This window comes from Carassius gibelio, chromosome B11 (genome assembly GCF_023724105.1).
Source record: "Carassius gibelio isolate Cgi1373 ecotype wild population from Czech Republic chromosome B11, carGib1.2-hapl.c, whole genome shotgun sequence".
NCBI classification, from domain to species: Eukaryota; Metazoa; Chordata; class Actinopteri; order Cypriniformes; family Cyprinidae; genus Carassius; species Carassius gibelio.
The window spans coordinates 15,745,225-15,761,540 of NC_068406.1; the positions used below are offsets into that span (position 1 = coordinate 15,745,225).

At 37.9% G+C, this 16,316-nt stretch overlaps 2 protein-coding genes across 10 annotated transcripts in view; both read left to right on the plus strand.

Moving 5' to 3' along the window:
* The window catches only part of LOC127968178 (CMP-N-acetylneuraminate-beta-galactosamide-alpha-2,3-sialyltransferase 2), a 310,280-nt gene that overhangs the window by 206,897 nt on the left and 87,067 nt on the right, over positions 1–16,316 (plus strand). The gene's annotated exons all lie outside the window — the stretch shown is intronic.
* Positions 1–16,316, plus strand: part of iqsec1b (IQ motif and Sec7 domain ArfGEF 1b) — a 166,382-nt gene that overhangs the window by 128,895 nt on the left and 21,171 nt on the right. The window contains exon 1 of one of the 9 annotated variants that reach the window (XM_052569167.1): positions 5,785–6,057. The exons of 7 other annotated variants lie outside the window; for them this stretch is intronic. Coding sequence is in view for 1 of the 2 variants with exons in the window: in XM_052569162.1 (XP_052425122.1) it covers positions 12,742–12,800 (59 nt within the window). In the remaining variant the exon portion in view is untranslated. Of the gene's footprint in view, positions 1–5,784; positions 6,058–12,469; positions 12,801–16,316 lie in introns of those variants that run through there. One more of the 9 variants, XM_052569162.1, reaches the window with a different exon arrangement.

A 16,316-nucleotide genomic window follows, 5' to 3' on the forward strand; every position in this document is an offset into this window, starting at 1 on the left:
CACACTGTTTGGATGCTGCAGATTCACTCTTGCTGTCCGCTTCAAGTAAACAGCCCTTAAACATTATTTTTGTTATGTAGCGAAGCAGCATGTTTATAGACGATGTCAAGATGGTTTGTAATTTGTTGCGGTGTGTTCAGTCAAGCTGCACCAGGCTCTGTGATAATTGCCACTTGGCTTCATTTAGCAGAGTCTGCCTCAGAAAAAAATAGTTCCCAGGAATCCGGAGGAGGAGAATGCAGCGCCATTGTTTGTCATAACAACAAGGTGTAGGATGATGAAGGCTTGTTTGGGTTTGAGGTTTTCGGGACTTGCTAATCGCCACCTGGCTATCTTTCAACAGGAGAGAAAGGCATATGGAGGAAGCCTCGTTCTTTACAAGAGAGCGACATTTCACTGGGACTGCATCTTTGGTTAAGTCTGTGAAAACAGTTGAATGACCTTTGAAAGTAACCTTACTTACTCTCTGAGCTGCAATAATCAAGAACTCATTTCCGCAGACAGACTACAAATACTTGAAAGATACTAAATCACTTTCAGAAAAAAACAAAAACCCCTCCACTGGTTTCAAAATGACACACATCAGCTTTCATTTCTCCTTAGATATGGAACTAGACAATGAGGCGTTTATTCTGTGGCAAAGTTCTGAAAGATTTCAGAAGTGGGTTTTAAAGGAATTGCCTTTGTGTGACTGATGGAAACACATCAGTGTTTAGGAGCATGAAACTGAAAGCTGCTTTATGGGATGAGGCGTGGACAGAACTGCACTGCAGATGTTTTACTGTAGGGTGTGTGTGTGTGTGTGTGTGTGTGTGTGTGTGCGGCTTTACATGTGAAGTTAAAGAAACAGACTCTAGACAGGGATGGACAGAAGCAGTTCTGTGGCTTGCTGGTTACGTCATTTCTGACAGGCCACATCATCCAAGCTCATCGTAAGATCCCCTGACACACTATACCCAAGAAATTCCAGATAATTACTTGCCAGATAAAGATTCAAAGTTTCTATCACATGTACAACTGGGTATTTTGTCCACAACTTTCAAATATAAAGGCAGCGGTATATTTTAGTGTATAAATTATTTCAATACTGTGTAAAGCTGTGCTTTCAGTACAAAATAATTGCCTTTGTAATTAGCAATCTATTGTCTTAAGCCAAACCATTGTCAAATAATAGGAGGCAGTGGAAAGGGAATAGCTGCTGAAAAAAATCTGATGGTTGCTTTACTCAAGGTATTCACAGTGTGTATATATATATATATATATATATATATATATATATATATATATATATATATATATATATATATATATATATATATTACAATAACATTTTGATTTTTGATAATATTTCACTATCACTATTTTTACTTTATCTTTAATCAAATAATCAGCTTTGGTGAGCATGAGGCACAGTATAACACAGTAAACACTTTTGATATATATATATATATATATATATATATATATATATATATATATATATATATATGTACACACTATCATTTAAGTGCTTTATTTTTCTTGCTGTTAAATTACATTTTGTGATTTCAAGTTTTCTGCAGACCCTCCAGCACAACAATTATAGAAAAGCATTATATAATAAGATAAGAACTCTTCAGATACTGTGCTGCTCACGCTATGTTTATACTCCCTTTCTTTCTGTTGCTTCTTTCTTTAGCTGTATGTCATGACAAATCATGCTATTATTACCTTAAAGACACAGCGTATAATTATTGCGTTCCCGCTCATTGACTTCTCATTAATTTGAAATGACTAGTTCTTTTCTTCCACCTTACACAAGCCTGATGAGAAATCATCCGATTATCATCAGAAGGGTGTTACGCCCAGTTGTGTAAATATAGACTTCTGTGGCCTCAGTGTGATAACATGTTGTCAACATGGGAGAAAAATCATAGCCCAGCTTCAATAAAGCTTGTAAAGACAGATAAAAGGTTTCTGGGATGGATAGGATTTGACCTGGAGGCCTAAGAGATTCTTTCAGATCCACGTTCACAGTGGTCTCACCAGGTTATGTTTGTTTTAAACAGAAGAGGCCACAGTTCAATCTGCAGTTAACTCATTTAACTCAGTTAAACTCATTTTCTTTGACTGTTACTTACAAACTATAATTTTCTGATAAATACTTTGGAAAATGTACCGCCTTCACTTCACTCTTAAAATGTTAGACAAATAAGTGTACTAGCATGACTAGCATGCACACAACTCAGTGCCCTACAAGAGACGCTTAAGTGTCATAATTAACCAATTAGAATCATATCTGATGTATAAACTATTGGGAGACAGATGTTGGGCCACAGTGGGTTTGGCTGCAAACTGAAACCATGTTGAAATAGAAACCAAAATAGTGTCAAAATGGTTAAGACAAAAACTCTAATTGAAAGATGGAATAGATAACCTTTATAGATTATTTAGACTTGATAGTCCACACAACATAAGTGTTCTGCTATAAACTCCAGATTATTGCTAGTAAATGCAAAGAGGCATTACTAATAATTAGGCCCACTCATGTTGATTTATTGATTATTTTGGGTAATTTGATTATGCTTTTCAGCCGAGCATGCGCTACTCTTGGTTCTTATTTTAACGTTTTAATCCATTCTACAGAGCTACACAATTTTCAACTTAACTAATGGTAAATTTAGAGTAAAGTTTAGGTATGCACTGTAAACAGGAACTCTAATGTAAGTCATATTCACAGCTCGTATGGTTTTTATAGATGATACATGGTTTTTATTAATGTTTATAGGGAATTTGGTCAGTATAAGCAGTGAGCAGCAGTGTTGTGTTGCGTATCTGTATTGGTATGCATGGACGGCCCACACGTCTGCTGAAGGCCCCTTGTAAAGGTTACCCTCGACAGCTCCCAGATGTGCTACACTATTTGTATAATTGCAAGTGTTGCCTGAGACCACCTCACCAGGTAACTCAAGTAAACTTGTTTGGAATTTAAAGCAAAATGTGCGTTTTATAGGAGTTTTGCTATGCTTGAATTTTACAAGGATCGGTTTATGTCAAGCTATTATCTTTTATAAGAACGTATTCAACTGGCACAGAAAAATGCCAGAACATATAGGTCAGTGTTCTCATCTGATGTTTTTTTTTTCTTTGTTAAAGTGTTGTAAAGTCCCAATCTATTATTATATTTTCACTGGAGATATCAAATCACATATTCTGATGTTTATAAGCCACCATATATATTTATTCACTGTGTAATGTGATCAGTTTAATCATTCCTTGACTCTATACTTGCATTGAAATGTAATGTTTCATAGCGATTTTCCGTAACATCTTTGTTCTTTTATGCGACTGTAGTGGAAGGGCTGCATGTAATGCTCTCTCATTGGTATTCATGAAGTAAATGGCTGACACAAATTGTGTTGTGTTGTTGTGCCCTGACCTTGAAATTGACAATGAATTCGACAGCACGAGAAGGAGAATTAGACCTTCTGGTCATCTCTTGTCTGGTATCTGTTTATGATTGGAAATTGTTTAGATGGATATGTGTCTCTCATGCCATAGTACAAGATGATGATAAAATAATATTTGGTGTAGAAAATTTCCATTATTATAAATGTTGCTTTTACAAACATTAATGAGGGCAACCATAGTATTTTGGTTGAAACTTTGGTTACCATGAACTTAGTAAGAATGACGTGGTGGAAAAGTTCTGAATCATTGTGATTAAAAAAAAAGGGAAGTTCCACATGTCAGGTCTGTGATCCTTTATAAAACCATTTTTAAGCGATTAAATGGTATCAAAGTTTCTCTGAGCAGCGAGCGCTCAAATTGAAACCACTCCAGCCCTTCTCACATATCATACCACATTCTTACGTATTGAGAAATAATGACTTTGACTTGCGCCTTGAAGTTCTCACAAAGGTCCTTGTGTGAAACTTCCCGCGTGCGAGTGAAATCGATCATTTGATCTGCCGCACGTCCTGAGCCCTGGGATCGTCGTAGAATGGATGGCCATATAAATTTCTCCCCCACTGATGCAGGACATTATTGTAAAGAAATATTCAGTGTCATCTCCTTTGTATGAACACAGAGCGATGAAAATGATTTACTCTCGTTTTGTATTAGAAGTAATTACTGAGACAGTCAGGTTTAGATGAATCCACAGAGGATTTAACAAAGGCTCAATGGCCCACCTGTGCTAGATTTATTCATAACTCACTGTCTGTTTTAGACATTGTTTTTCTTTTGGTAATTAATAAAATAGTATTTTTTCCTCCATAATTCATCATAAATATGTTTAGTAGGGCTGCAAAATGATACTTGTATATAATTTATTGTATATAAATATTTTATATATAAATCAAAAAAAAATTCCATAGTATAGAAATATATGCATGTATTTTTATATACAAAATAAATATAGAAACACTTATAGTATGTAAATAAACTTTTATTTTGAATGTGATTAATCTTGATTAATCATTGCAGCCCTAGGGCCCTATTTTAACGATCTGAAACGCAAGTGTCAAAGCGCGAAGCGCAAGTAACTTTGTGGGCGGGTCTCGGTGCTGTTGCTATTTTCCCGGCGGGATAAATGGCTCTTGCGCCCGGCGCAAATCTAAAATGGGTTGGTCTGAAGTAGCTTCATTATTCATAGGTGTGGTTTCGACATAACGTGAAATAAACCAATCAGAGCGTCATCCAACATTCCCTTTAAAAGCAGGTGCGCAAGTTCCATTATGGATTGCTATTATTATGGCGTATTTACCAGGCGCACGCCAGGAGCGGTTCACAGCCGAGGAGACTGATGTTCTTGTAAGAGCAGTGAAAGACAGAGAAGTTGTGTTGTATGGGGATGGGAGAAACCCACCCAAAATACACCACAATGATTTCCGTCATCTCATGTGTTAATATTTTTTTTAGTGTAACAATTTATGATTTGCAAAAATAACTGTTGCATCTGTGTAGATTACATGAGCAAAGTGTATGCACGTTGTGCACGCTATACATTATGGTCAAGCATGCGCCCTTAAAATAACATAATGAACAACGCGCAACGCGCCACTGACTTTAGACTAGGTTTTTTCTGGTCAGTGGCGCAATTGTTTAATGGAACAGCAAAATAGCACCAGGGATTGTTTGCGCCGGAACACGCCTCCTTTTTTGCGCTGAACCGCCCAGGGAGCGCAAGTTCATTCACTAGTTTAGCGACGTGCTTCAGTGGAGGGAAAAGCGGGTGCAAAATAGGAATGACATATGCGTCGGTGTACAAAGTCAATTGCGCTGGGTGCAAGATAGGGCCCCTAATGTTTAGTAAAGCTAGATATTATTGTTAATTTTGAGATACTATTGTTAATATAAAAAAAGTTTTAGTAGTAGTTTTTTTGTCATATTTATTAGTCATATAAACTTTATAGTTTATGTAGTTAAAAAATTAGAACCTCTACTAAAAAAACACAAATAAGAAATGCTTTGGCAATTAGCAATTTATTTTATTTTATTTAAGCAATTTATTTAAGTATTTTTTTTTTTAAGCAATGAAAACTTTTTCAATTTAAACTTTTTTAAGGGTTACAATAATAACTCTGGCTAGATTACATTTGCAAACACAAGAATTCCATATGTTGCATGAGAAAATAGGATAATTTGTCACAGGATATCCAGCACAGTTTCACATTCAATCTGACTTTAAATCACACTCAATTCAGAGAAAGCAGTCAGCTGTGTTACAGGCACCACTCCCTTCCTTTTCACCTCAACACACACACACACACACACACACACTCAGCACTTCCCCATAACGCTGCCTGCGCCCTCCTCAGCAGAGCAGGAACACACAACACGATAGCACAGACAGCAGAGACATTACCTGGTGCCAGTGCTAATGCTGTGACTGGAGCATACAGCAGCTTTGGGAGGTGCTGGTTGCCTCTTAATGCCCTGAGTGTGTGTAGCCTATGGCAAAGGAATTCATAGTAAAGGAATAGAAGCGGTGCCCAAATTTTTGGTGACCTCCAGTAAAGGAAATCCAAGCGAGAGAGAGGAGATTTTGACAGCTGGTGGTTTACCTTCAGATGGGTAGGATATGCACTTTTATTGTTGTTAGATTTGAGGATGTTTGGCAGCGTGTGATTTGTGTCTGTTGTTCTTTCAACTAGTTTTGTATTTAGCAATGACATATCACTGGCACATTACATTGGCAAACTACAAATAAACCTTGCTGATTTTTTGCAAGTGAAACAGAGAGTTCACAGCGTGTGAAAGGGTGTTATTTTGCAGTGCCTGAGTTAATTAAACGACCTTGACGCTGCATTAGAGAGACTGAGATCTGAATGTGTCATGAATGTCTCTCACTGTGATGAGATGGGAATTGTCTGGTCACTTCACATCAATCAAGGTGCCTAAAGAGACAAACATGATGAACACAGATGAACCTTTGCTGTCCTTTAGGAATGGGGATATCATTTCTTTGACTTTTGATCTGATGAATATACTATACTATCAAGGCTAATATTGCTCATATACTGTACATAGTTACCTATAACTCCATTGAAAAAACAATTTTGTGTTTTTTAACGGTAGTGTGCAACGGATATACATACAAATCAGAATGTTTTCCATTTATTAACAGCATTAACTAGAAACTATAAGCTTATAAAAATGTCATACCTGGTTATTTAGTGAAGTAAAATACTTTAATACTATACACTGCTTTCTCTATTTGAATATTGTATGTGCTTGTATTGCATGTGCATGTTCTTTCAAAGCAAGTCATTTTTTAATGCCAAATCAATGTATCATTAGTAAATCATTAGTTTAGAAAAAACACCAAGAAACTATATTTGTAGGTGGGATCAATTATTTTGGTGCAACATTAAAATGTACTTTGATGATTTGTTCATTTAAGGTCCCTCAATTCCTTCTGTCTACTTTTTTTTTTTTATCACAAAGATGGCAGTCTGAGGGTCATGTGTCAGGTAGTCTCACGCTGTCACAGACAGCCCACTCTTCCATGCCTGTCATCCTTGAGGCAATCTAAAGAACCGAGTTTGAGACTTTGACCGTGCTAGGCAGATCACATTCGATCGCCCGGCCTGTTTGTTTGTCTGTTTGTGCTTGAGCAACAGAATCGCTTGTGTCGTTATTCACACATGCCTCTGGATATGCTGTAAGGACAGTGATTAGAAAGATAAAAGGCTCTCATTTCCTGTTGCTCTTTTTATTAGCAATCCTTATTGCTTGTTCTACTTTATCAAGCATTTCCTTAATTTGGAAAGAGTTTTTGTGTAGTTTCCAACATGTACCCGTAGAGATGTTGGAAAACTACAGTACTGCATCCAACAAAATCTTAAGATCTTAACCTATATAGAAAAGACTTCATTTGGAATCTAAATTCAAAGCCTTGTCCTCTAAACCTCCTAATAGCCCCAAACTAAGCAATACTGTTTGTGTATGTAGCAAAAAAAAAAAATGTTTATCTTTACTGTCATTATTTACATTTTGTAACAGATTTAAACCAGTAACTTGTGAGTCTTTTTGAATGATTCTTTAACGAAATGGTCTCATAAGAGACTGTTATTTGTATGAACTCTTTCAACATGAAAATGTATGGCAATCATTTTTATGGGACTCATGGGACTCTAGTTGGGTACCTTGTAGCTGTTTGGTTTGGTTCATGGCTCTTTAACAAATACTTTTTTTTAAATTCCTGTAAGGAATACTTTTGAGGACCAAGGCCGCTGAAAAAGTTGGCAGGCACTGTTGCACTCTATTGTTTTTTCAGTTATTTCAAAGAGCCTTACAGCACACCAAAAGAACTAGAAAAACAAAGACGCTGGCTCAACAAATTTGATAGAAATACCAACATGTTTGCAGCATCATATGGCAAAAGGCAAACCCACTGCAGGTTTCCTTATTATTAAAGTTGTTACCTAGACTTTAAGCGACACAGTCATTAAAAGGATATTTCGCCCAAAAATTAAAAATCTATCATCATTTACTCATCCTCATGTCGTTCCAAACCTGTATGAGTTGCTTTCTTACGTTGAACATAAGAGAAAATATTCTGAAGATTGCTGGTAATCAAACAGTTGGTGGTTGCCACTGACTTCCATAGTAGGAAAAAATAATACTATGGAAGTCAATGGCAGCCACCAACTTTTAATTACCAGCAGTCTTCAAAATATCTTATTTTATGTTCAACATAAGAAAGCAACTCATACAGGTTTGGAATGACATGAGGATGAGTAAATGATGACAGATTTTCATTTTTGGGTGAACTATCCCTTTAACATTATTTAGTTTTTTCTAATTTGACTAATCTGGATGTTCCTATCAGGCAGTGTGTAAAGCATGTTTGCCATTAGTCGATGACTGAGGCACTGGCTCTGACACAAAATCTAGCCTGTGAGTTGTTATAGGCCTAACGTCATTTGCCACAATTGTTGTATTGTCACTGCTGGATGGCATGGGGAGGTAAATGGAACTGCACAATTCCATCCCATTAAGCAACTCTCAAGCATGGTGAAGATGTGAAAGGGCAAAGCCTTTAAAAAACACCTGACCATGACTGGCCCTCCAAAACGAACCGCATTTCCACTGCGGGGAAGCTATTTGCTCTTTCGGTCAGGATGCAGGAAGCAGAAGTGGTTGTTTTGCATCGGATGAAGGGAGTGCAACTGTGCAACACTTAATCCATCACAAAGACCCGCGTGGGGGAAACAGTGATGGAGGACCACACGTGGACCGGTTCCCTCAGATTAGAGATTAGGCCTGTGAGAGAAGCCAAAATCATGTTTAAGCTTCACTATGGCATATGGGGGGGAAGGAATGGCAAATATAAATGGAGGTAAACTTCACCCATTCAAACACAGATGTTTAGGTATCCTTATATGGACCGTGTAAATCAAATTTGTTTGCAGACTTTATCAGCTAAAAAGGAAATGGTTATCTGTCAATCAGGAGTGAGTTGAAACTTGCTTTATTTAAGTTGTAGATTATTATATTGGGTCAGTCTGGATAGAACATTAGCTGTGGAAGAATGAACAGTATTGGCTGATAAACAACTAGCTATGCAATAAACAGTTTTGTAGTCCACCACTACCTTTAAGACAGGAAGATGACTTGTTTTTCTGTTTGATCAGGTTTAAGAAGGGTGCAAGGAGCACTTAACCCAAAGAGGCTTAATGTTCTCTAAATTACAGCTGGACCTAAAGGCAAACATGTCTGCGTCTCAGTGCTGGGGCGGCTGCCCGATGCTATGTAATTATGTATACATGAAATGATGCTAATGTGCATTGTAAACCCACGTTAAGAGCCTCTGAGTGGTCATTGAAATCATTCTGTACTATTTTGTGATTATTGTTATTGTTTTGTAGCTCTATAGATTGCAGAGTGGTTGTTACCTAAACACTAGTCTGTAGATTCCTGATTTCACATTAATACACTGAGAGGGACTGTTCAACCAAAAACCCTTATGTTGACTTTCTTCTTTGAAACAGAAAAGGATCAATTCTGAAGAATGTCTTGGTTGCACTGTTGGACGTTGAATAGAGATCTAGGCTGTCCATATTTACTTGTAAAAGAGTTATTCTATTCTATTCTATTCTATTCTATTCTATTATGTAAACAAGAATGCATTTTTCCAAGTTTTTATTTTTGTGTTTTACTGAGAATGACAATGGCATACAGTAAGTAATAAAAACAGAATTATGCCTTTAAGAATGGATCACAAAGTAACTATTTAGATGGAAAGAAATTGGTTAATTATCCATAGAGGAGATAACATGTAATTTCACACCAACATCCACTGCAGAATAACACTGGGGATTTGTGTCACTGTAGGCAGATTTTAACAATTAGGTTTTTTCCAGACAGCCGCAGTTGAAATCAGAGATTAAGCTGTTCCGTGACCTCACCCTGTAATTTAATTCACACTTGTACTGTAGATTCACTAGGTTTTGTTTCTAAGGAATCAGTGATTGAGCTAACAGTCCAGTCCAGCTCTTTTTAAATATGCTGTATGCCTTTTCCATATTCGTCTGGTGGAAATGAATTTGTTCCATGGATTGAAGATGAGAATGAAGTCAGACCTGGAATGACGCATTGTAGTCCTGTCTTTCGAGTTCACAGGAAGCTCAGCAGTCTGTCAGCCCAGACTGCAGGCTGAGAATAGCGATGAAAGAATAAATGACAGCTGGATGAGAAAAGGCAAGAATAAATAGGGAGCCGTTCATTGAAACTTTAAAAGAAATATATAATGAAAAAATAATAATAGTAATTAAAACTGTATTCATGAGTAGGTGGCATCCAACTGACTGTCTTTAAAAGTGAGTCATTGAATCATTCCCATTACCATTCAGAAATTAATCAAATGGCTGTTCATATGAGTGAGTCAGTGAATTATTAATTCAACTGATTTATTCACTACTGTTGCACTGTGGATTTGTTTGGAACTGTTTTCATTGGTGGAGTAAAAAACAAACAAAAGCCACTCTCTTTGTCTGAAATGTAAGTTACTCTGTATTCGGCAAATAGCTGAATATCCTTCAAATATATAGTGCAAAGAAATGTTTTCCATGGTCATTGTGGCGTTTTAGCCTAAGTTCCGGCTAACAGAGTGACAGATAAGTGGACCTAGAACCAAATGTAAAAATTTGTCACACTGTTTTCCTTGAAGCCTTACTCTGACAAGCAGGAAAGATTTTATTGCTCCCCAAGCCTTTTAGCATTAAAGATTTGAGGACCTCAGTAATGAACTCTGTCAGGTGGCTCTAAAAGCACTAAATCAAGGTGACCTCCCGCTTCGTACAAGCTACAGAAAAGTGTAACAGGCTTTTGCATCACCAACTTCAACTGCATTCAATTGTACATTCAAAATAGCAATTCATCAGTTTAGTGAAGTTTCGTTATTCCTGCATGTGTCCATCCCATTTGGAAGTGAGTCACAGCCTTGAACACACGACTCCTCTGACTCACTGAAGTACTGTCCTCACAGATGCTTTTTTTATTCCTTGTGTGCCAAGACATTACCAAACTGGCTTGTGTGATCCAAAAGGACATAACATGATCAGTTTTCAGCTTCCTGCTGTGATTCATACCTCTTTGCTGCTTTACACTTTAGAGCTGAAGATCTTTGACGAAGAACACATGTACATCTTGAGGCTACCACTGAAGAACACAGGTTAATAAGGCTATCTGGACCCCTTTGGTCCAGTTTTAACCTGTTTTAGTCTTCCTTAAGGGATTCTTCATTCAGGAAGAGAGCAAAGAACAGGAAATAAAAGAGACATTCACTAGAGAACAGCTTTGAGCCTTTACTCTAATTAGAGAACATCCCTTCTCGACCGTTAGACACCAAACTCCAAGATATCACCACCTGGAAGCCATTCATGTTGTTTTTTTCTTTTCTCTTGTGATGTGACTCCTGAAAACATGCTAGTCTACATCAAGAGGTTATTTTCTCTGACCCCACGGACACTCTGAACTGCACACTTGGGCGGGTGATAGCATCTGGGCTTTGCCTGCGCGACGCCCATTGTTTAGTTAATGATGTCAGAAAGGAAATGCGTAAGGCAGGCCGCCCTCCCTAAGCAAGTAAACGGGAGGAGGCAAAAGAGGGAAAAGCTTATAGAAACGTTATTCAAACCGTTAGTCATAAATACAGCTGTGTGTGTTTTTAGACCTCTTTTACAAGACAACAGAGCCTTGTCTGTGAAAAAGACATCTGCTGGACAACGTTGCACTTTAGACCATTTTTAGGTGTTTCTGAATGAGGTTTTTTTATATTTCAAGGAAGAGTTTACTCATTCTCATGTTGTTCCAAAACTTGTGTGAGTTTGTTTCTTGTGTGGAATGCAAAAGCAGATATTTTGTAATGCTTCTGTTTTTGTTTGTCTTCTTCTCATTTGAAATCCTGACAATAAAAGTCAATGGGGTTCAGTGTTGTTATAGATCTCATTGGCTTTCATTGTATGGACTAAAACAGTTCTCTTTTTCCATGAAGAAAAGAAAGGGTGTGGAATGGCATGATGGTGAGTAAATGATGACAGTTGTATTATTTTTTTGGGTGAACTATGCCTCTAAGGAATCAGAAATCCACACAGCTGCACATCATTAGAACTCACACAATAAAAAGTTGGCTTGTGACTTTCTTCAGGCTCCATCATGAGTGTGTAAACTGGCCGATGGTGGAGCAGAGTTAAGAGCACTTTTTGGCTTCACTTCTCCAGTCCAGTCTGGAGCATGTGTACGACACGTTACGAGCTCATGTTACTGCAGCCGTTGAAACCTGAGAGAGCGAGACTTCCTTCATCCAATCCGTCTAGTTTTAGTCCGTCCTGTGATCATGCTATTTATAGACTCACATCCTTTTGTCATTCTAGAGGGGCTTCGCGATCCCTTCATGGCTTTCCAGCCTACAGTATGTTCTTTTGGCTCTGTTGCTTTAGACTCGGCGGGCCGGCCCGTTCCCTCCTCTTTAGGACGGGCTGGTCGTTTATATTCCCGCCATCACGTAATTAGTTTTCCGGACTGTGGAATTCCCTCCCCTTCTCTGCACACCCCTCAGAGCACCCCTTCCACAAAGTCAGAGGAAAAAAGGAGAGAAGGAAAGAAAGCGAGCAACAGGGAGGGTGAGGATTTAGTGGTCTTTAGTCGGACTGAGAGTGTGCCTCTTTTTCCTATGAGACGGCTTTGCCTGACGAAGAGATGGGCAGCCACCGGCCAAAGGGATGTTGATGTTTGTAGGAATCAGAGATCGACATGTGGTGTTTGCACTGCGCTTCAGACAGAAGCCAGTCCCTGCTGGAACTGGGGAGCTGGTAAGATTTCAGTGTGTGTGTGTGTTCAAGAATATGCTTAGAAGTAGAAATAAGTTTTAAGTGTGTTTCTACTGTGTTTGTACTCATTGGGATGGAGTGTATAGGTGTATTTGGTTTTTTTTTTTAATAGAGCACAGATGTTGTATGAGACTTCCAGTTCTGTGGCTCTTTGTTTCATTTACCTGCTTTGAATTATGGGGGATCTTCCTCTCTTGCGCAAACCCCTCCATTGTTGCTCTTGAGTGCACGTCTGCTTCTAGTTGTATGGTTGAGTGATGTTTCAGTTGATCTTGTGCCGGATAGACGCGCTTATATCCATGTCATTTCTGTGAAAATCTGCTTTAATGCCATTCCAGAATTTTCTTCTCTGTGTTTTTATTTTTATATTGATCCATCCCTGATTGTAAATGCGGATTGTATTATATAACAGTAATAGCTGTTTAGTGAGGTCTCTGCATCAATCATTATGCATGATTTTATTGGTAATGAATGAAGTATTTGTGTGAGTGTTAGTTTTTCGGCTGTATATTTTTTTAACTTGCTCATGGGAAGGTGTCATACTATAGTGGCACTGCCAACAAAACGATTTGATTTTATGATTCATAACAAATAGAGAGGTATATGTATAGCTATTAGTAGATCAGCCCCATTGAAATTGATGCAATACCAGAATAAGCTTGGTGATGTTAGTAAAACAAGCTTTGTTTGAACAATGAATGCTTTATGCGAAATGCTGGAGCATTTGCCAGTCATCAACAGGGCTGCATTCATGCAACGTGCCACGCTTGTGAATTTAGCTTGACTGGTCCTTTAATGCTCTCAAACCTGGATTTAAAGCACTAAACATGTCATGTAAGTGTCTTAATCTACACTAGAACATTATATGCATATATAGCTGCACAAATACCGATCAATGACAGAGAAATGTATATATGTGCGTTATTCAGTGGAAACACCCCATCTGTAATTTTGACAGCTTCTTCTGCCTCCTCAAAGCCTGAGAGCCTAAGGTTGTTTGAGTTCAGTTAGAGTTTTTCTATAAATGAAGAAATGTTTCTTGAGCAGTCAGATTAGAATGTTTTGTGATGGATCATGTGATACTGAAGATTGGAGTAATGAATGCTGGCTTTGCATCACAGGAATAATTTACATTAAAATGTAAAATATATTATTTTCATTTTGTAGGAATATTTCACAATATTACTGGTTTTACTGTCTTGTTGTTTAAATAAATGCAGCCTTGGTAAGCATAAAAGACTATTATCATTATATTAAATATAAAGCCTATTATAGACTAGTATTATATTTTGCAAAATAAGTCTTTTAGATCAGTTTCTTGTTCTGAGCTGTTTAAGGACATTTTCTGGTTTAGTGTGATCAGCACCCGAGAGTTCAAATGAAATGTGGTTTAGTTCGTGAAATGTAAATGAGCTTATTATTTTACCTTGTTAGACTCAGCATCTGCACCTCAGCTTCACAGTCAATTAGATGAAGTATGAGGTTAAATAAGCTCAGCAGAAATTGCTGCCTATAAAGGAAGGGAAAAAAGCGTAATTGTTGACTCTTCAGTGGAATGAAATGTAAATAAAATGCAGTTCAACCAGTTGTACTTTAACTCATGGGAATTTTAGATGATTGAAATTACCAGTGATTAGTTCCTCTTTATATCAGCATGTTGTAAGACAATAGATTCTTGGCTTTGAGATTCAAACAAGTCATTTAGCACTATAAGATAGAGGCCTTCTTCCGGGGGGATCATTTAGGTGAACTCCAAAGTGAAGAGCAAGAGACGGTGCGTTTCATCTTCTGTCAGATCTTGTTAGCACTTGTGTTCTCTTACCCTTGTCAGAACTTCCCACATCTCTCTAAGCTGGACTTGACTGAAGCCCAAACTGGTCCTTTAAAGACACCTCATCTTGCTGTCTAATGAGGCCCTCTGGAAAATCTAGAACTTGGCCAGCTGGCTTGAGCCTCAGCTGTTTCCACACTTCACTTGGTTGGATAAAATCGACATTTATATGCTGTAAACCACATTTGGGTGTAAAAAAAAAAAGTGATAGTTAAGCCAAAAATGAAAGTTATTAAATCACCTTTTTTCGTTTGGGTGAACTATCACTTTAAATTTTCAAAATGCATATTGGTGCCACTAGTGGTCGGTTTGTTTTCTAGCAAGAAGTTTTGAGAATGAAGCAAGAAAGACAGTTAAAACTTGACAGAGTTGGAAGCTAATCTGTGTCTCATTTTAACAATGAAACCATTTCTAATTAGTGTTTTGAGCATCAGCTTATAGATTTGAGAGCGCAGTCCTCGGCTCAATTAAAGCAGGCTTTCTTCCTCATTAAATTCGATTTGCTATAGTGTTCACGGTCTTAAAAAAATAACACAAGGCAGAAAAATTTCCCATTTCCCATTCCCATTTATTCAGCTTTATCCCGCCATGTAACTTCACTTTATCTCAACCTTGAACATTTAGCCCATTGTGTTGCTCGGAGATGAAAAGATGTCCTCCATTTCAGAAAGGTGTTCGTTTTTTTCCCTCACACCATCACTGTGATGATCTCTTAACACTTCCAAGTATTTATTTTCTTATACTTTTCATTGAATCTATTCACAGACCTGTCATCCTGCATCCTCACAGGACTTTATATCGCTTGTGTTCCCATTAATTGCGACTTTTTCAGACAGCATCATCTATCACAGTTTAGGGGGAGTCAGGCTTTGAAAATACCCCGGCTCTCCTCGGAGAGATGAGAAGGCAACCAAACAAAATGAAAATTGTATTTGCTGCCATCCTTCAAAGCCCGCTGAGAGCTCTTTCAGGAGACATCAGGCGACAGACACCGAAAGTCATTGGAGCTGGGTGGCCTCGGTGCAGAGATGTGGGGAAATTAGCTGCCAAATTCATCATCTGAATTACCTTGCATTGTGTTTTCATGTAATGTACAATCACATGTAACGAGACATGTTTATCTTCCTTTATTTTACCAAACACTGTGGGCAGATCAGGAATGTTTATGTGTGCATGTAGGAATGCGTGAAACAAGGCCATTGCATTAACCTTTAAATCTATATAGAACCTTCTACTTTACCCATCTTGCCCTCTCATTAGCTCTGTCCTTCGGAGCAGCAGGTGGGCTTTATGTGTGTTCATGACTCTGGGTCATGTCTGGAAGGAGCACTGGCACTCAGAGACACCTCAATGTGCTCTGCATTATAAAACAGACAGAACTATGGTTGGGAACCTTGTGCAACTGAAGCTACAGCATAAAATTGACTTAGTCTTTAATACAAATAATTATTCTTTACAGGTATTAGTAAATCAACTGTTAAAGAACCAAAACCAATAAATAAATATAAAAAAACAAGCCAGCCGTCTGGACTGTATGCTGGAGACTTCTTGTTGTCTCACACAAGAATCGATTCAACAACCTTGACCTGTGACTGAGGAAACATGTTTATGTCGGTTTCTTCGTGTTGACCTCCCTCTTGAATCTGTATTTCGAAGCATTTTTACAG